Raw genomic sequence first — 21,978 nt, forward strand, 5'->3', positions numbered from 1 at the left:
AATTAGTTTTTTTATAGCTACCTCTATATCATTCAGTGTTTTCTTTGGAGGAAAGATAAAAACTTATGTGATTCCTGAGAGTAGACACTTCTTGCACTTATTTAAAATTTAGGGAGAGAACATTTAAGCCACTCACTATGAAATATTTCAGACTACTGAAACCCCTGTAGCAGAGATACTTTAATTATATTTTGAGAGCTTTGGGTGCTGAAGGGCCAAACATTTTCTGGGCGTTTTTTTTTTTTTTTTTTTTTTTTTTTTTTTTTTTTTTTTTTTTTTTTTTTTTTTTTTTTTTTTTTTTTTTTTTTTTTTTTTTTTTTAGTTTTTAATGTTATACCATTAGTTAGAAACTTACTAGATGTTTACAAGTTTTCTTTAGGGAAGTACAACAACTATATGAACTATTTTTTTTGAGACATCTGTCACTTAGGTTGTAGTGCAGTGGCATGATCTCTGCTCACAGCATCCTCCGCCACCTGGGTTCAAGCCATTCCCCTTCCTCAGCCTCCTGAGCAGCTAGGACTACAGGTGCGCACCACCACGCCTGGCTAATATTTTTGTATTTTAGTAGAGATGGGGTTTCACCATGTTGGCCAGGATGGTCTTGATCTCCTGACCTTGTGATCCGCCCGCCTCAGCCTCCCAAAGTGTTGGGATTACAGGCGTGAGCCACTGCGCCCAGCCTATATGAACTATTTTAAGTCATGTTCATATACATTTATTAGAAATCAAGTCATGTCTTTAAACATTTATTAGGTTCACTCAGTAGGTGTTACATACAATTAACAGGTTCCTTGAGTAAGATAGTCCATCAGTTACCAGCACATTTTGAGCACTTGCTATGTGTGGAATGTTGAACTAGATGCTGTCTGCTATTAAGGACCAGGGGTGCATTCACCCTTTGTTTATCATTCAAATGGCTTACTTCATCAGAGTCAAGGTTGATAAGATAGTTAAATATCCAACATGCGCCGAAAATGCTCATGCCAGCTAATGCCAGGAAAAAAATTGCTAACACACTACTAGTGTTTCTTTGATCCTGTTGTATGCATTCTCCTAGGTAGAGCCTTCATCTTCAGTTGTGTTAATGAAGATTTTTTTTTGGCTTTTTAAATACTAGGGACCTATGTCACTGTTGATAATGCAGAGAAACCCTCCACATTTTTTAGTGCCTAATTAAATTTTCTGTAAATGCCTTTGTGTTTTCAGGGCAGAATGTACGAGGTGTGCCATCCCCAAACCAGATGCTACCCTGTCCTTTTAATGTCACTATCCTTTGCTGTGGCCTTGCTAATATCTGATAAGTGTTGTCAGTGTGCGTAAGGCTTTATTTCAGAATGTTTTATTTATAGCAAACCAAGTCTGAAAGTTATAGGAACACAGACTTTGTGGGTAGATGTTATTAACTGTAATTGTTGCCTAGAGCCATCGGTTTTTTAACCCCAAATTGTCCATATGGTGTGTATTATTAATTCTTTGAACTCTTAAGGTTTTTGTGAGAAAAGGACTGTGAAATCAAAACACGGAGGCACTTGTGGGTGCACTAGATAGATTCCATCAGTACTGTGATCTGTAAAGGACTTTTTAAAATGACAATATTCACAAATCTTATTACTTTTTAAAAAGCAACATACCTATTAACTTGTGGTACTGACATAAAAAGAAATATATTTGTGTTTTGTTTGCACTAAAATGCAAAAACAAGAGTGCAGTTTTTAAAGTCTAGAAGTTAAGGGGCTCTTTTACTGGAGTAAGATGGACTGATCTGTAAACCATTCAGTCTTACTGGGATTTTAATGCATAGAAACTCACAAAGAAACATGAAACAAACAGTGCCAATATTCATGGGAAAGTGAGAAACTGTAATATTTGGTTTTCATTTATTCTACCAGCAGGTTTTAAAGCCATGCCACCATTTTTTCCTTGTATTTTTGCTTAATTTTAAAAAATTGTCATTTATTTGAGATGGAAATAAGATTTAAAGTTAGCTGCCTTTGCCTGTAAAATATGTAACTTGCAAATTAAAATTCTTTTTTTTTTTTTTTTTAAAAAAAACCAAATGGAAGTAAATTTTCTTCCTTCCTTCCTCCCTCCCTCTTAAAAGAACTCCTGTCACCACATTTGGTCCACCAGGATAATCTCCCATCTCAAAATCCTTAATTTAATTAATCTAAAAGGTTCCATTTGCCTTCTAAGGTCACATATTCACAGGTTCTGAGGCTTAGGATGTAGACAACTTCGAGATCATTCTGTTTACCACAGGTGGAGTTGATTTAAGGTGTAAAAATGTTTATGTCCTCTGGGGTAGTCGTATGAATTCCTGAGTAGTAGCTCATTTATCAGAATCCTTGCTCCTTGGCATAACTATTGTCCTGTTAACTTGAAACCTCTGCCTACACATCAACCTTGGTCATTTTTTCCTTAGTAATTCCTCTGGTTATATCAGGCAGCTCACTTGACCTGCTGGTACTTTGACCATAATCGTTGTACATATTTTACCTGGAACATGTTGGGTGAGAGGCAAAATTGTATATCCATTCAGGTCACATAAATAATAAATGATATCAAAAAAGATCCCCCACCAGATGCCATTCACCATGTGGCTGCTTCTAAACTTTACTGTCACATTTCTTCTGTAGCAGAAACACTTTGGAGAAAGGAGACAACCAGTTTTCCTCAGCCTACCAAAGTGCTGGGATTACAGGTGTGAGCCACCATGCCTGGCTTCAGATTTCTTTCAAAACTGTGAATTAGATCATGTCACTACTCCCTTAGTTAAAATTCATTAGTGGCTTCTACTGCTTTTAGGATAATAACTAGTTTTCCTCAACATGGCATTGTGTGACTGCCCAACTCTTCAACCCTGTTCTAAACCATACATTCTCCATGCTTCAGCTATACTGGCTTCTTTCCATTTTTGGAATGCATCAAACTATTTCAGAGACTTTGCAAAGCTTATTCTCTATGTACAGAACTCTTCTTCATTCCTTGGTTGATTCCTGTCATTCTTCAAATTCATATTTTTCCCCTAGCAAAATTGTTTCTAATCACTCAAAGCCTCAAGTAGGCTCCTGCTGTTTTTCTCAGTTGTGGCATTCTGCTTTCCATCAAAAAAATTATGATTTAAAATTACATATTCATTAAGGAGTGGAGATCATGGCATACAAGAGGTAGGACTAGATTGCAGCTCCGGACAGAGCAGTGGGCAGGGGTTTGCATTGTGAATTTTAGCTCCAGATCAACTGCAAGAATAAACCAGCAATCCTGGGATGACCTAAGACTCCCTGAAGGAAGTGGACTACTCCAGCAGGACCCAGGAGATTCCCCCCAAAACTGTGAGCATCCCAACTGTGGAAGTGGGAAAGGGAGACCCTCTTCTCCAGAACATACACCCCCACTGGAGAAGCTGAAAGTCTTGGGCAAACTTCGTTTTCCCAAGTTAAGGCTTCTGACTTTACCTGGAGCTGAGTCAGTTTGGAGAGCTGAGAAAATTACAGGCATAGAGGAAGCACCAGAAGGGCCCTGGAAGCTTGTTGGGTCCTTGGCAGGCCATTCCTGGCTGGTACCACAGAAATCCAATGGGAGAGGAGCAGGGGGTAAAACTATACAGGAAGAAGCAAATCTCTAGGTGAAATTTGTAACAATTTGAATGGGGTGAGAAGCCTCCTGGCCAGAACTCAGTGGAGGGTGCAAATCTGGTATGCAGACTTCACAGCTGGTGGAAGAACCAAGCCCTTTTCTGTCACAGCTGGGAGGCAGATAGCTTGGGTCTTTTCAAGCTCTTCTTGCTCTCTGCCTGGAAACAGTCTGGGGGCTGTTGTGGGGGGCACAGTGGGAGTGAGACTGGCCCTTTGGTTTGTGTGGGAGCTGGTTAAGGTTCCTCACAACCTGCATGACACAGAAGAGGCAGCCATAATCCTCCTAGGTATATAACTCCAGTGATCTGGGAACCTCACCCTCATCCGCCACAGCAGCTGCAGAATGACCCACCCAAGGACAGTCTGAGTTCAGACATGCCTAGCCCCCACCTGATGGTCCTTCCCTACCCACCCTGGTAGTTGAAAACAAAGGGCATATAATCTTGGGAGTTCTAGGGCCCCACTCACCACCAGTTCCTCACCATGCCACCACAGCTGATGCTCTCTGGAAAGCGCCACTTCCTGGCAAATGGCCAACCAGCACAAAAATAGAGCATTAAAGCACCAAAGTTAAGAACCCTCATGGAGTCCATTGCACCCCCTGCCACCTCCACTGGAACAGGCACTGGTATCCATGGCTGAGAGACCCATAGACGGTTCACATCACAGGATTCTGTGCAGACAAACCCCAGTACAAGTCCAGAGCCAGGTAGACTCACTGGGTGGCTAGACCCAGAAGAGAGACAACAACCACGGCAGTTTGGCTAACAGAAAGCCACATTCATAGGAAAATGGGGAGAGTATTACATCAAGAGAACACTCTGTGGGACAAAAGAATCTGAACAACAGCCTTCAGCTCTAGACCTTTCCTCCGACAGAGGACCCAAATGAGAAGGAACCAGAAAACCAACTCTGGTAATAAGACAAAACAAGGCTCTTCAGCAACCCCAAAAAAAATCACACTAGTTCATCAGCAGTGGATCCAAACCAAAAAGCAATCTCTGATTTACCTGAAAAAAAAAAATCAGGAGGTTAGTTATTAAATTAATCAGGGAGGGACCCGAGAAAGGTGAAGCCAAATGCAGGAAATCCAAAATATGATACAAGAAGTGAAGGGAGAAATATTCAAGGAAATAGATAGCTTAAAGAAAAAAAAAACAATAAAATTTCAGGAGACGTTGGACACACTTAGAAATACAAAATGCTCTGGAAAGTCTAGTGATAGAATTGAACAAGTAGAAGAAAGAAATTCAGAGGTTGAAAATAAGGTCTTTGAATTAACCCAATCCAACAAAGACAAAGAAAAAAGAATAAGAAAATATAAATAAAGCCTCCAAGAAGTTTGGGATTATGTCAAATGACCAAACCTAAGAATAGTCAGTGATCCTGGGGAAGAAGAGAATTCTAAAAGCTTGGGAAACATATTTGGGATAATAATTGAGGAAAACTTCCTCAGCCTTGCTAGAGACCTAGATGTCCAAAAAAAGAAGCACAAAGAACACCTGGGGAATTCATGCAAAAAGATCTTTGCCTAGACACATTGTTATCCAAAGTTAAGATAAAGGAAATAATCTTAAGAGCTAAGAGACAGAAGTACCAGGTAGCCTATAAAAGAAAACCTACCCAATTAACAGCAGATTTCTCAGTGGAAACCCTACAAGCTAGAAAGGATTGGGGCCCTATCTTCGGCCTCTTCATACAAAACAATTATCAGCCAAGAATATTGTATCATATATGTACAAAAGCATCATATATGTACTAAGTATCATATATGTACGAAAGATATAGTCTTTTTCAGACAAATAAATGCTGAGGGAATTCGCCATTACCCAAGCCACCACTATAAGAACTGCTGAAAGGAGCTCCAAATCTTGAAACAAATCCTGGAAACAAATCAAAACAGAATCTCTTTAAAGCATAAGTCACATAGGACCTACAAAACAAAAATACAAGTTAAAAAGCAAAAACAAACCCCAAAGTATACAGGCAACAAAGAGCACATTGAGTGCAATGCGCATTGAGTACTACCTCGCATTTCGATAGTAACATTGAATGTAAAAGGTCTAAATACTCCACTTAAAAGATACAGAACTGCAGAATGGATAAGAACTCACCAACCAGCCCGGGGTGGTGGCAAATACCTGTAATACCAGCCACTCAGGAGGCTGAGGCTGGAGAATCACTTGAACCCAGGAGATGGAGGTTGAGGTGAGCCAAGATCACACCATTGCGCTCCAGCCTGGGTGACAGAGCAAAACTATGTATCAAAAAAAAAAGATAATCCACCATGATCAAGTGGGTTTCATACCAGGGATGCAGGGATGGTTTAACATATGCAAGTCAGTAAATGTGATACACCACGTAAACAAAATTAAAAATGAAAATCAATGATCATTTCAGTAGATGCAGAAAAAGTGTTTGACAAAATCCAGCATCCCTTTATGATTAAAACTCTCAGCAAAATCGACATACAAGGGGCATACCTTAATATAATAAAAGCCATCCAGTTTTGAGGAGAGAGAGATCCAAGATGGTTGATTACTAGCAGCTCAGGATTGTAGCTCCCAGTGAAAGCGCAGAGAATGAGAGGACGCCACACTTTCAGATGAATTTTTGTTGCTCACGGACCAGAAGATTCCCAGCGGAGGAGCCCCACAGATCGCCAGCGAGACTGTGGTGGCTGGCGTGGAGGTTTTGCCGGTGCCTCGGTGTGGCAGTTCTTGGTGCAGAGTCAGAAAAGCACCATCAATCTTAACTCTGCTGTTTTAGCCAGTGCAGTGGGTTGCTCAGATTCCGACGCTGGGAATCAACAAGTTGGACGTCCACTCAGAGACCTAATTATAAAGTTGATAATTACAAAGACGACAGATGGATAAATTTATAACGAAGGGAAGAAACCAGCCTAAAAAGGTTGAGAACACCCAAAATCAGAATGCCTCTCCCTCTACAGGGGATCACAGTTCCTCATCAGTAATGGAACAAGGCCTGATGGACAGCAACTGTGTTCCATTAAAAGAAGTAGGCTTCAAAAGGTGGATGATAAGAAACTTCTGTGAGTTAAAAGAACTTGTTCTAACCAATGCAAAGAAACTAAGAACTTTGAAAAAAGGTTTGACGAAATGCTAATGAGAATAGACAATTTAGAGAGGAATATAAGTGAATTAATGGAGCTGAAAAACACAACACGAGAACTTCATGAAGTATGCACAAGTTTTAACAGCCGAATTGATCAAGCAGAAGAAAGGATATCAGAGGTCGAAGACCAACTTAATGAAATAAAATGAGAAGACAAGATTAGAGAAAAAAGGATAAAAAGGAATGAGCAAAGTCTCCAAGAAATATGGGACTATGTGAAAAGACCTAATCTAAGGTGTACCTGAATGTGATGAAGAGAATGAATCCAAACTGGAAAATACTCTTCAGGATATTATTCAGGAAAACTTTCCCAACCTAGCAAGGCAGGACAATATTCAATTCCAGGTAATACAGAGAACACCGCAAAGATATTCCTCAAGAAGACCAATCTCAAGGCACATAATCATCAGATTCACCAGGGTTGAAATGAAGGAGAAAATACTAAGGGCAGCCAGAGAGAAAGGTCAGGTTACCCACAAAGGGAAGCCTATCAGATCTCTCAGCAGAAATCCTACAAGCCAGAAGAGAGTGGGGACCAATATTCAACATCCTTAAAGAAAAGAACTTTCAACCCAGAATTACATATCCAGCCAAACTAAACTTCATAAGTGAAGGAAAAATAAAATCTTTTGTGAACAAGCAAGTACTCAGAGATCTCATCACCACCAGTCCTGCTTTACAAGAGCTTTTGAAAGAACCACTACACATAGAAAGGAACAACCAGTATCAGCCTTTCCAAAAATACACCAAAAAGTAAAGAACATCAATATAATGAAGAATTTACATCAACTAATGGGCAAAACGGCCAGCTAATATCAATGGCAGTATTAAACTCACATATATTATTATTAATCCTAAATTTAAATCGACTAAATCCACCAATGAAAAGACACAGCCAAAACCCATCGGTATGCTGCATCCAGACCCATCTCCCATTCAGGGATACACAAAGACTCAAAGGGATGGAGAAAGATTTACTACCCAAATGGAGAGCAAAAATAAATAAATAAATAAAAAGCAGGAGTTGCAATTCTTGCCTCTGATAAAATAGACTTTAAAGCAACAAAGATCAAAAGAGGCAAAGAAGGACATTACATAATGGTAAAAGGATCAATGCAGCAAGGAGAGCTAACGATCCTAAATATATACACACCCAATACAGGAGCACCCAGATACATAAGACTTATAAAGAGACTTAGACTCCCACACAATAATAGTGGGAGACTTCAACATCAAATGTTAGACAGATCAACGAGACAGAAAATTAACAAGGATATTCAGGACTTGAACTTAGATCCGGAACAAGTAAACTTAATAAACATTTATAGAACTCTCCACTTTAAATACACAAAATATACACTCTTATCAGTACCACATCACACCTACTTACAGGTTTAAATGAAATATTGGTTGGCTGCTTGTTTGTTATTTTCTTCCCTCATTTTTTCCTGTCTCCGTTATTAAGCACAATTATTGGCATAAAAGTGGCTTTCAATACCCATTTTTAGACTGCATTCTAGCCTGGGCAATAAAGCAACACTCCTGTTCTCTCTCCCTCTTCCGTTTCCTCTTTCTTCCTCTCCTTTATTCTTTTTTTTTTCAATTCTTTTTTTTTCTTTCTTTCTCTCTCTCTTTTTTTTTTCTCTTTCTTTAAAAAAAAAAACAAATCTTGAAATCAAGCAAAAACCTATTGTACCTAAAAATGAATAAATTCAGTTTGGAGAACAAAAAAAAATTTTTTTTATCTCTATGGGTCTTCAAATTTAAAGTGGGTTTCTTGTAGACAGCTGGATCTTGTGTTTTGATTAAAAAAAAAAAAGCCATCTATGACAAACCCACATCCAATGTAATACTGAATGGGGAAGAATTGAAAGCATTCCCTCTAAGAACTAGAACAAGACAAAGATGCCCACTCTCACCACTTTTCTTCAACATAGTACTGGAAGTCCTAGCCAAAGCAATGAGACGAGAAAGAAATAAAGGGCAACTAAATCGGTAAAGAGGAAGTCAAACTGTCACTGATTGCTGACAATATTATTGTTTACCTTGAAAACCCTAAGGCCTCCTCCAGGAAGCTCTTAGAACAAAATAATTCAGCAAAGTTTCTGTATACAAGATTAATGTGCACAAATCAGTAGCTCTTCTATATACCAGCAGCAGCCAAGCAGAGAATCCAATCAAGAACTCAGCCCCTTTTATAATAGCTGCATATATATATATATATATATATGAATATACTTAACCAAGGAGTCAAAAGACCTCTACAAGGAAAACTACAAAACACTGCTGAAATGAATCATAGACAACATGAACAAATGGAAACACATCCCATGCTCATGGATGGATAGAATCAATATTGTGAAAATGACCATACTGCCAAAAGCAATCTACAAATTCAACAGAATCCCCATCAAAATACCACCATTATTCTTCACAGAATTAGAGAAAGCAATTTTAAAATTCATATGGAACCAAAAAGAACCTGCATAGCCAAAGCAAGACTAAGCAAAAAGATCAAATCTGGAGGCATCACACTACCTAATTTCAAACTATGCTATAAGGGTGCAGTCACCTAAACAGAGTGGTACTGCTATAAAAAATAGGCACATAAACCAATGGAACAGAATAGAGAACCCAGAAATGAACCCAAATACTTATAACCAACGGAAGCAAACAAAATGTAAAGTGGGGAAAGGACACCCTTTTCAACAAATGGTGCTGGGATAATTGGCTAGGTATATGTAGGATCCTTATCTCTCACCTTATACAAAAATCAACTCAAGATGGATTAAGGACTTAAACCTAAGACCTGAAACTATAAAAATTCTAGAAGATAACATTGGAAAAATTTTTCTAGACATGGGTTTAGGCAAGGATTTCACGACCAAGAACCCAAAAGCAAATGCAATAAAAACAAAGATAAATAGCTGGAACCTAATTAAAGAATTTTTGGATGGCAAAAGGAGCAATCAGCAGAGTAAACAGAGAACCCAGAGTGGGAGAAAATCTGCACAGTCTATACATATGACAAAAGACTGTCACAATCTGTACACCTGACAAAGAACTAATATCCAGAATCTACGACGAACTCAAATCAGTAAGAAAAAAACCAAACAATTCCGTCAAAAATGGGCTAAGGACCTGAATAGACAAGTCTCAAAAGAAGGTATACAAATGTCCAAGAAACATGAAAAATGCTCAACATCACTAATGATCCGGGAAATGCAAATCAAAACCACAGTGCAATACCACCTCACTCCTGCAAGAATGGCCATAATCAAAAAATAAAAAAACAGTAGATGATGGCATGGATATGGTGAACAAGGAACACTTCTTCACTGCTGGTGGGAATGTAAACTAGTATGGATGCATGGAAAACAGTGTGGAGATTCCTTAAAGAACTAAAAGTAGAACTGCCTTTTGATCCAGAAATCCCACTACTGGGTATCTACCCAGAGGAAGTCATTATTTGAAAAATATACTTGCACATGCATGTTTATAACAGCACAATTCACAATTGCAAAATCATGGAATCAACCCAAATACCCATCAATCAATGAGTAAAGAAACTGTGATATATATATGTACACACACATACACATGCCCACATATATACATACATACATATACATACACATACACATATATACATATACAAAGATATATTCATATGTATACACAAATATATATGATGGAATACTAAGAAGCCATAAAAAGAAATGAATTAACAGCATTTGCAGTGACTGGATGAGATTGGAGACTATTGTTATACCAAGTGAAGTAACTCAGGAAAACCAAACATCGTATGTTCTCACTGATATGTGGGAGCTATGCTATGAGGACGCCTATGTGTAAGAATGATGCAGTGGACTTTGGGGACTTGGGGGGAAGAGTGGGAGGGGGTGAGGGATAGAAAGCTATAAATATGGTGCAGTTTATACTGCTCAGGTGATGGATGCACCAGAATCTCACAGATCACCACTAAAGAACTTACTCATGTAACCAAATACCACCTGTACCCCAATAATTTATGGAAAAGTAAAAAATAAAAGTAAAAAATAGAATTATGTATTCATTTAGATACTTGCTATTTTCAGCCTTCCCAACTGGTATATTAGCTCCATCAGGGCAGTAACATGTCTGTTATGTTCATCACTGTTTCTCTTGCCTATGGTGTCTAGCTCAATAAAGGGGGTTAATAAATAAATGAGTGCATACAACATGAAAAAAGATACAGTGAAAACCCTTAAATAGCCCCAGAAATAAGTATACTGATAGAGATGATATTGAGGAGACAGGCTGAAGGGAGCGAAGGGTATGTGTTAAATAAATTCCTATAATTATTCTAGTAAAGTGAGTTGTCAATCTCAAATTTTTATCTGAGTGTCCTGCCAATTATGATGTGGGTATTTTAAAGCTTCTTTCATTTGTAACTATATTTATTTTTATGTTAGTAAAAGAAGCTTTCCAAATTATGCTTAATGATGTCTGAATATTACTAGCTTTGTTTTATTATCTCTTCTCATTTAGATAAATGATCCCAAATGAGCTATAATTTTGTCTCATCATCATACTCATAATTCATTTGTTAAGTGCTGTGTGCCAGGTACTTTATAAGTGTCATCTCATTTAATTTTTACAGGAGTCATAAGAAGGAGATGATCATATCTCATTTTACAGATGAGAACACTGAGGCTTAGAGGAGAAAACTACTCCAAAATTATGTAGGCAGTATTTTCTGGAGCTGGAATTCAAATCAGATCTGTTTGATACCTTCTGCTACCCCGGTGCTATCTTTGTGATGAGTTATTTTAGTACGCATTAAGAAATAAATGAAATATGTTTGATGTAGATAAAGTATTTCTATTTTCTTTATTAGGCAATTAAGAAACATTTAATTCAAAATTTTAAAGCTAAGTAACTTTTTTTCTGAGTAAATCAGAAAGGATGTATTATTCAGCTATTTTTCTAAATGAAGCATTAAAAAGGATGAAATATTTTGACACACAGAAAGGCATACAGACTAGTATAATAATACCTTTGTTCTTACCACTTATCTTGAAATAAAATCTTACTGGTACAGTTCAAAGGCCTTTGTGCATTCCTCCCCAGGGTCATTTTCCTCTCTCTCCTCAGTAGTAACCACTATCTCAACTTTATCCTATCCTTGCTTCTTGAGTATCTTGGCAATAATCTGGTGGCTGAGTGTTGAATGGATATGTGGTACAGTGGCAGTTAATGTTATTCTTTTTCATGAAGAAACTTAGCTTATTTCTTTGCTTTTGTTGTTTGCCACTCTTCCTGGTTGACTTCCGATTTGTAACAGATGGCGCCATGACACTTGGACTTCTCCCCATCGTATCGTATAATGTGGGGAAGGATTGAAAATATGTGTTTCCGAGCCTGTATCTTTGGGACGAAGGATCAGTTCAGTAGTTGGTGTTTTTAATCTCATTATGATCTGAAGTCAAAGTAGAATGAAGAAACTTAATGCAAATAATCTTGAGTACCTCATGACTGAAATTTTTAAAGATGACCAGGTTAGGCTCAAATTCTAGTCAAATTTCAGGTGGATGAGCACATTCTGTGCTTCCAACATTTTCCTTGAATTTTAGAAGTATAGGATTCTTTGCACTATCTATGCATGAGAGTGTCTTGTGAAAGATTCCCAGCAGGGTTAGAGTGTAGTTTAGACTTTGTTACATGAGAGGTCTTTTTCCCCCAAATCTAAGGGAAAAGACTTCCTCAAGTTGGCAAAGAATTGAAATAGGCTTCTCTAAAAAGATGAAAAGACAAAAGCAAAAATAAGGACAATATGTTGCTAATTAAGATGCAAAATGAAGTGTAACTGGTTTAGTGTAATTGATTTATATGAAACAAATAGAGATTTTTAGGGAATGATAAAAAAGAGGAAAATAAGTAATAAAATGAAGGAGAAGCAAGAATTGTGATTGTGATACAGATTGGGGACTGGAGCTAAGAAACTACTCTTGGAAATAAATGCCTGAGACACAAAAATATCTTAGAAAGATGACAGTGAATGACTAGAAAATACCAAAGACTGACTCTTAGTATCTGTAACATAGTGAGTACTCATTACTTAATTGATGAATTACTGATAAAATCTCATCGATTAAAGGCAATGTTCGTGTATATTATAGCTTTTCATATATGAAAATATATCTGCATAGTATTTTATTAAGGAATTTTTTTCAAAGTTAATCTAGATGCTTATATTTTTGTCATCTTAAAAGTAGTTTTTTCTGTTATGCAAGATGAATGATTTAAAAAATATATGTAAAGATTCTTTTGCTGAAATTCAAGTGACCAAATATTGTGCATAAATTCTTTCTTTCATAAAACTAATTTTGTTGAATTTTCCATAAAAAGGGCAACTACTAAACATTCTTATGATAGCTTCTTTGTGAATGTGTCACTGTTCTTGATTTGCACACGCCTTATAATTTAGGCTTTCTTTTGTTTTGGGCTGGCAGCTCCAACTGTTAAAGCTCTTGTCTGATTATGTGGAACTCCATTTTAATAGGAGCAGCTTCTTTGCTGCATTTTTAAAAAATGGTCTTGGAAGCTTCTTACTTCCGAGAAATGGATCTTTGTTGGGGACAAAGGATTATTTATGCTAAAGGAAAATGTATTCCCCACTGAATTAGCTCGTGGGAAGCATAACAAGCTCATTAGTAATGCTCACTTGTACTTTGGCCTTTTGCTGTGGTGGAGAGAAGAGAAAATGACATCCAAAAGGACATTGTGTTGTCTTTTGCCTTCCTGCAAAGAAAATGTCTTATAATATTAGGTTTTCCAGTATGGTTTAGCTCAGGTTGAATTTTGGTACTAGAAGAAATATTCCTGAAAGGAAAAGTGGTATGTATAGTTGACACTGTGCATGAGGTATGTGTGATATAATTTAGAGGAAAAAATAACTTTTTCTTGGAAAGTAATAGCATTATAGCTTTATAATTACTGTATGTTTTTTCTTAAAATGTTTTAAAGGAGGTTTATAATAAAAGTAGACTAGTTTATGCTGCTTTGAGCAATAAAAAAAATCCTAGATTTTATATAGTCTATATTATTGAGTGTTTTTAAACTCTTCACTTTTATCCTTCTGAAAATATAGAAAAGAATTGCAGTTACCTAATTCAATAAATTAATTTTCCATGTAGATTTCAGGAATATTACTTTGGAGCTAAAATTGCTGTTTCTTTTGTTTTTTTTTTCTTTTGAAAATTGTTATAGGAAGGCATTGTGCCTTTTGGTTCACAATTTACCTTGTGTAGCAGAATAAGTTTATAGTTAAGTTTATTAATTTATGCAGTCCATATGACCTGTTATGATTTTGATGACAGAAGATACTTGACTTTTAATATCAGTTGTTGCAATATTTATACTTACATTATGTTCACAGGTTATGTTCACAGGGAAAAATAAAATTCTGGGAAACTTTCATATGAGCTAAATTTTATTGTTGATTTTTTTTCAAAACTGTCCAGATGGTTCAAGAATTACCTTGATGATAATGCCAGAAACTACATATTATATTAAAGTCTGTTTCAGGTTTTACTTTTTCAAATAAGTAGTCCTTTCTGAAGTAAGAAGCAAGGAGTGATATGAATTCTCTTGTAGTCAGACTGTTCTAACTAGATGAAAAGTTTTGCATTTGCAGTCGAATAAACACATTCCTAAATCTTGTAATTTGGGGGTTTGGGGAAGTAACAAAACTTGCATTGTTAACTGTATGTTAATATTTTGTTCTTTTTTCAGAAAAGAAATTTCAGTTCAATATAGGTGACTATGCAGCCTGCAATTCAAGTAAGTTTTTTCTTGGAAAAAATATTTAAATTATGAGATTAATGTAATTGAACTATAATAATTAGCAAACATAAGATTATCATAAAATGTTTATTGTGCTAGTTTTTTAAAGCATCACTTTTTTTGTGTCGTTTTTTGTTTGTTTGTTTTTAGGCAGAGTGTCACTTTGTTGCCAGGTACCAGGTTGGAGTGCAGTGGCGCGATCTCGGCTCACTGCAGCCTCCGTCTCCTGGGTTCAAGCAATTCTCCTGCCTCAGCCTCCTGAGTAGCTGGGGCTACAGGCACGTGCCACCACTCCCAGCTAATTTTTGTATTTTTAGTAGAGATGGGGTTTCACCATGTTGGCCAGGATGGTCTCGATCTCTTGACCTTGTTATCCACCCACTTTGGCCTCCCAAAGTGTGGGATTACAGGCATGAGCCACCACACCCGGCCTAAAGCATCACATTTTAATAACAGAAATACTACATTTTGACTTTCTAGTTCCCAAAAACTTTTAATTCTAAGCTTTTGTTTATACTAAATATTTGTAAAATTCAAAAATACCTGAGGGTTATCTCTTCTTGGCCTTTTGTCTAAGATCAAGTATAAAAGTGCCTTAGGGTTGGTAGGTCTGTCTTATTTATAGCACTGTGGGAAGAGGTGAAATACTCTGTGGTTTTTCCCCTCATTACAATTTAGCATGTATTTACAGTTAAAAGAGCTTTTAGTGAAAACAAATGTATCTTTTAAAATTTTAAGTAGTTGTTCATGTGCTCTATAAATGTCTGTATATGACTGGGCATTAAAATTTTGAAGAGTGAGTTTTTTGGTTTGTTTTTCGGTGGAGGGATGCAAGCAGGGTGTAATGAGACAACCAAAATAACCTTATATTTGAATGATTTCCAGAGTTGTTGTTTGCTATATTATTCTTATTTTTAAGTTTTCTTTCTTTTGTATAAATAGAACATAATTGAATATTAACTTAAAAGTCTCATTGAATATCTGCCTGGAAGGAAGCAAGCAACTGATAATAAAATTTGCTTTGGGAAGTAAAAACTTGGATTAATTAGATTTTGATTCTGATCGTAGTTCTGCCTCTCTGATTCCAAGATTTTGGCAAGTTATGTTACCTCTGAGTCTCTGCTTCCTTACCTCTATGGTGAGGATAATAGTGATTAATTTGCAGGGTAGTTTTGAGGAATCAGTTAGATAATGGTGCAAAGGGCCTGCTAGAATATATATTGCCTATATTGCCTGCAAGCACGTCAGAAGTTTCATTTTATCCTTGGTATGATAAAACTGTCCAGATATAAACCTAGAGATAGTACCTATGTCATAAAAGTCAGTTAGTTTTTCCTCCTCCTCCTCTTCCTCCTCCTCCTCCTCCTCCTCCTCCTTCTCTTCCTCGTCTTCTCTCCTTTCCTTTCTCTTATCAATGTAACAATGGATGACAGCCTAGAGAAGAGAATTTATCAAATAGTTAAGAACAGCCCTGCATGTGACCCTGTTGTACACCTTCCTATACTCTGCAGCTATAATCTCCTATCCTACTAATAGAGTTCCATCATACTGTTTTTTTTTTGGGGGACTGGGTAGTCCATGACTATCTCCCAAAAGGTCTTATTCTTTACCTTCGGGTCCCCTCATATCCACTTGCATATGCCCAGAACTGTGTTATTACTCAAAATCATTTTTGAACTGATTACTTCTGTTCATCCTGTTTTTATCCAAGTCTCAGGAATGTCATTAGTTTCTTACTATATTTTCTTGATTCCTTATAGAGGTTTTTTTTTTTTTTTTATCATTGCCACATTGCCCATGTTTTTTCTCATTTCTACACTAATGGCTATTCATATTTTCTTAACATGGTAGATTATTTCAGTTTGTCTAATGGTTTCATAAAATCTTCTCTGATCCAGATTCCAAGAGCTGTCTTCATTGATTTTTTTTTTTCTAGGACTAACCTCCCTTCACATGTCTCATGGAGGTTTTTGCTGTTGAAAGTGAGGTCTTCCCAGGATTTCTACCTCTTTCTCTGCCAATTATATTAGACAGCTCCTTGGTTATTAAGTGCCTTGCAGAGAGGAGACATCAAGTGAATAGCTGTTATCAATTGATGTCTTATTAATTTAATACTTTAAGATAGTTCTTGTCATTCATCTGTGTCCTTCATTCTGATTAATAAATATATAGTATAAAAGCCAGTGAACAATCTTAACCTTTCTGGGATCACAGTTCCGTTTGAAAATCTAACAAAGGCTATGAAATCACTCTCTGTGAAAAGGCCCATTTGTACATAGGCATAAAATTTTGACTAAATGTAAGCAAATGCATGTACCTAAGTTAATCTGCAGAGTTACCTATGAATTAAATGTCTCTTAATGACAATATGACAGCTTTCAGCATGTTTGAGAACAACCTTCATACATGCAGTTTTTGTTAATATCTAACTTTTAATACTAATTTCTGCTGACTAGCCCAGGTGATTACTAAAGTTGTCTGCTTGCAATAATAGGAAAATCCAACATGTACTCTTCTCTCTAATGTGATAAGAAGTAAGAATGACTTTTTTTTAAATGTTAGCTTCTCCATTTTCATACATGATTTTAAAAAACCACCCTCTTAATTCATGCTCTTCTTTCCTTGACAAACATTTACATCTGCTCTGCCTTTTTTCAGCTCAGCCAGATGGTTAATGAACAAATAATATATTCCACTGACTGTCAAATACGATTGACTGTAAGATACTTTTTGATTTTGTTGGTACAAAGAGTCATGTGCTAATATCTATTCCTCAATTATTGAACAAATATGTTTGAATACTATGTGCTAAGCATTAAACTGAGTCCTAGGATTGCAATAGAAGTAAGACATGCTTATAAAGAAGAATTAGTAAAGCTTTACTGTACTTCCTTGGAAATAATTTTAAGAGAATTCAGAGAAATAACATCGTTTTCCTATTCCTAGGATCCTCATATATTTAGGAATTCATTTCCCATTCCCTACCCTAATTCCTGAAGTAAATGTCTCTTAAATAACTTACATTTCTTTTTTGTCTGTGACAGGGATTTTTTTTAAAATTAGATTTCTCTACCCCCGCATGCCTCTTGTATTTATTCATTTTCTTTGTTTGCCTTGGGATTAAAAAATATAACTTGCTTATTTCTCATTGTAGGAGATTGGAAGTAGTTTCCCCACCCCGCCATCCCCGCCACCAGTTTGTCTGCATTACCTATGGTACTGCTATGACTTTTGATCTGGTATAGTAAGACTTGTCTCAAATGAAGCTCAGTAAGTTTAATACATTTTAAGGGAAAAATGACCTATATTTAAAAATCAAGAAAGGACTAGATTCACTTGGTATTCCTTTTACCTAAACTTTTTTTTAAAATAAGTTTAAAAAAAAATTTTTTTAAAGCCGTTACAAGTGGAGTACAGAGAAATTTGTTTGCCTGAGCCATTTGAGAGGAAGTGGTGAATCCAGTGCTCTATTACATCTGAATATTTTAGTGTGCGTTCCTCGAAAACAAGGACATCTTCCTACACAACCACAATGAAATAATCAGAATCAGGATATTAATGCTGCTGCAGTACTACCATTTAATACGCAGACCGCTTTCAAGTGTTGCCAATAATATCTGGTTCAGAATTATGTGTTGCATTTAGTTTTCATGTCTATTTAGTCTTCGTTGGGCTGAAACAGTATGTCAGTCTTTGCTTGTCTTTAATTACCTTGATACTTTTTCAAAAAAAAACACAAGCTCAAGATTTTATTATTTTCATAAAAGAAAAGCTGAGACTTAGAACAGGATCACTTGGCCTTTTCTCTTCTTATCTCCTCCCACTTCAAAATGCTTGCATCTTTTACTGGCCGGCATTCTCTTAGATCTGCACTTGGACTCAACACACTCAAGCCTTAGCACAACCTTCTTTGTAGTTTTGGGCTTTTTCCGAAAAATTGGCTTAGTTTGTGCACCATAGCCAATCTGCTTCCTGTCATAACACTGCTTTCCCTGGCCATACAGAGAAGCCTTGCCCTTGTACTGTGTCATTTTGTGGGGTTGGTGCTTGCCACACTTCTTGCAGAAAGTCTGGCGGGTTTTAGGAACGTTCACCATGTTTGCGTGAGCGCCCTCAGCACAGAAAGCACCTCCAGACCAGTTATTTTGTAGAATGTCCCTCAGTTTGGTTTTGCTTGATATTTTTTCATGATTAGTAGGAATTTTTCTCACTGCATCCTATCAGGTGGCATACGATTTTGATTTGTTTCATTATTGATGGAGTTCATCTCCATCATTTGGTTACAATGTTGTCTGTCAGGTTTCTGAACTGTAAAATTACTTTTTTTCCCCTTTGTAGTAAGTATTTTGTGTGCAGGTACTTTGAAACTATGTAAAAATCCCATTCTTGTTAAAATTTCAGTGTGTTCATTTCTATCTGTATTAACTCACAGTTTCCTATTTTATTCAGTGTGATATAATCCATTTCTATCATTTATCTCAATGCATAAATTGCCCTCAGTTCAGCAGAAGTCCCTTCATGCTGGCTTATGTATCCTTTTGGCACTCTTTGAGAGTTTCTTTGCTTTCAGATAAGAGATATTCTAATTCAACACCAAAGGATTCATTCTTACTTCTTTCATTCCATATTTGAACCTCTCTTCAGTGAGAAGATTGGCTCCCATTTGATAAATCCTCATGTGTTGATAAATTCTCCTATTGTTGCTGCCACCTGCACCCTGGGTAGAGGCTCAGCTCACTTGGACTCTGACAGTCTGTATTGGAATGTTCCTCCTTTGCCCCCAATGGATGCCTTCCTTATTCTACTCAGGGTCTGACATCTTGCACAGGGCTGCCCTCATACCTAGACACCCTCTCACCTCACTCAAGCTCTGAGTCTCCATTCCAAGCCACCCGGCTCTGAGAATCTCCTATGCATTTCACTTGGGCTCTAATAATATTATCCTTTCTAAGTTGTTAAAGAAGGGGAAGGACAAGAGATATTTATATCTGTTTTAAAAAAGGTGACTTCATAATGACATGATTACTTTTATAATTTGAAGAATTGATACAGTCTTTTCTATAAATAATCTTATGTTAAAGAATCTCTAATTGTATTTCAAAATTTTGCAAATGTTGATTATAACATCTATAAAATTATAAAATTTATAAAGAATATCCATTTTTATTCTAAACTGTGAATTGGCGAGGTAGTATTTCATGCTTTGTGGGCCAGTAGGCAAAATTGAGATATTATGCAGTTACTTACCTAACAGCCTTTTTTTTTTCTTCGTTTTTTAGAGACAGAGTCTCACTCTGTCACCCAGGCTGGAGAGCAGTTGTGTGATCTCAGCTCACTGCAACCTCTACCTCCCAGGCTCAAGCAATTCTCCTGCCTCAGGCTCCCAAGTAGCTGGATTACAGGCTCGTGCCACCATGCCCGGCTAATTTTTATATTTTTAGTAGAGATGGGGTTTCACCATATTGGTCAGGGTGGTCTTGAACTCCTGACCTTGTGATCCGCTTGCCTTGGCCTCCCACAGTGCTGGAATTACAGGCATGAGCCACTGTGCCTGGCCTCATAACAGCCATTTTAAAATTAAAAACTATTCTTAGCTTCTGGGCTTACAAAATCAGGAGAGACTAGATTTGTCCCATGGACTATAGTTTGCCACCCACTTGTTTTAAACTAAAGTACTTAGAATTTTTTTTTTTAAGATAACACTGTTATTGTGATTTGAAGTTTTCAAAATGCTATTTATGCTTCATTTATTCATTCAACAAATGTTGATTGAGTCTCTGCTATCTGCTGGGCTCAATGCCAGATGCTACAAAGGTATATTTTGTAAGGCAGGACCCATCTTACAGCTAAGATGCTAAAACTCTGGTCAAATAACTTGTTAAGCTTACTCAGATAATAAGTGAAGGAAAAATATTATTTGTTGAATTGTACTCTCTTGGCTCAATAGTAGAATTCATTCATTACTTAGGGGTTTTCTTACATTGACCACAATATTGAATATTGAAAATGTCTTGGACGAGTGCAGTGGCTCATGCCTATAATCCCAGAACTTTGGGAGGTGAGGCAGAAGGATCACTTCAGCCCAGGAATTCAAGACCAGCCTGGGCAATATAGGGAAGCCACATCTCTGCAATCAATAAAATTTAGAAATTAGCTGGATGTGGTGGCATGTGCCTGTGTCTCAGCTTCTCAGGAGGGTGAGGTGGGAGGATTGCTCAAGCCTGGGAGTCGAGGCTGCAGTGAGCCATGATCGCATTACGGCACTCTAGCCTGGGCAGCAATGAAACCCTGTCTCAAAGAAAAGATTAAAAAGAAGGAAAGAAAGAAAAGAATATGCTTACATGTCTTACATGTCAATAGTTTACTTCTAAATTATATATTTGCTGTGAGCTACAGCAGTTTTTTATATGTGTCTATTATGTATGATTTATGCTTCATCATTTAAATACTGATGTGGATTATGATGACTTTTAGCAAAAGTTATATTCATTTAGTTGATTGTTTTATTTTTCTTAGGTATGGTTTGGAGAAGATCTGCCTCTAAGTCCACGGAGTCCTCTGACTCCCAGACATGGACCAGGATTGGCTAATGTTTGTCAGTATGATGAGTGGATAGCTGTGAGGCATGAAGCCACTCTGTTGCCCATGCAAGAAGATCTGTCAATCTGGTTATCTGGTTTATTAGGTAAGGCTTGCAACAATACCCAAAATTGAATTCTCTTATTCAATACGTATTCATTGAGAGCCTTACTCTTTTTCAAGGAGTGGTGGTTATAGATGCTGGGGATACTCGAGTGAATGAAGTATTCAATGCCCTTGCTCTTACCAAGCTTACATTTCAGCTGGGGAAATACTCTGATTCGTTCTGAATCTTGGGGCTTGAATGGTAGGAAATTTGAGATTTAACTGAAGAGATCTGTAAGCTTTGAATAATCGACATTTTCATTGTTAATATTAAAATAATCTTTAAAAAGTGTATTGGTCTAATTTTTTTTACTGATGTCTCCCCCACCCACCTGAGTCTTGTATAAGCCATGAACTTTTGAGTGAAACATAAACTGTAGGTAAAATGATTACAGTTTCTGAGTCATTGAACGATAGAGGCATATGAAACCTAGGAGGAAATGTCAGGTTGGAGAATGTCTGACATCATATTTTTTACTCTATTAGAGAATATGTTGAATGCTTTAAACTTTCTCCCCAGAAAAATTTTACTTTAAATAATTTTATGTAGGATTAATCAGGTTCTCATGAAAAGGAATATCTTAATAGCCCTTCCAAGGTAATTAAATACCAAATACCCACTATAGTTATCTATTATCAGTTAGATGGATAATGTTTAGAGTTTATTATGTAATTTTATTCATGCTTTTAAAGA

General features: G+C 36.8%; 1 protein-coding gene across 3 annotated transcripts in view; it reads left to right on the forward strand.

Moving 5' to 3' along the window:
- Positions 1–21,978, forward strand: part of GAS2L3 (growth arrest specific 2 like 3) — a 52,255-nt gene that overhangs the window by 6,527 nt on the left and 23,750 nt on the right. The window contains exons 1-3 of one of the 3 annotated variants that reach the window (XM_037734194.1): positions 13,296–13,652; positions 14,550–14,597; positions 21,117–21,285. In XM_037734194.1, the coding sequence (XP_037590122.1) occupies positions 14,580–14,597; positions 21,117–21,285 (187 nt within the window). In that variant the 5' untranslated portion in view covers positions 13,296–13,652; positions 14,550–14,579. Of the gene's footprint in view, positions 1–13,295; positions 13,680–14,549; positions 14,598–21,116; positions 21,286–21,978 lie in introns of those variants that run through there. The other 2 variants (XM_037734189.1, XM_017516498.2) reach the window with 2 other exon arrangements.

Source organism: Cebus imitator, unplaced genomic scaffold (genome assembly GCF_001604975.1).
Source record: "Cebus imitator isolate Cc_AM_T3 unplaced genomic scaffold, Cebus_imitator-1.0 Scaffold18, whole genome shotgun sequence".
Taxonomy (NCBI): Eukaryota; Metazoa; Chordata; class Mammalia; order Primates; family Cebidae; genus Cebus; species Cebus imitator.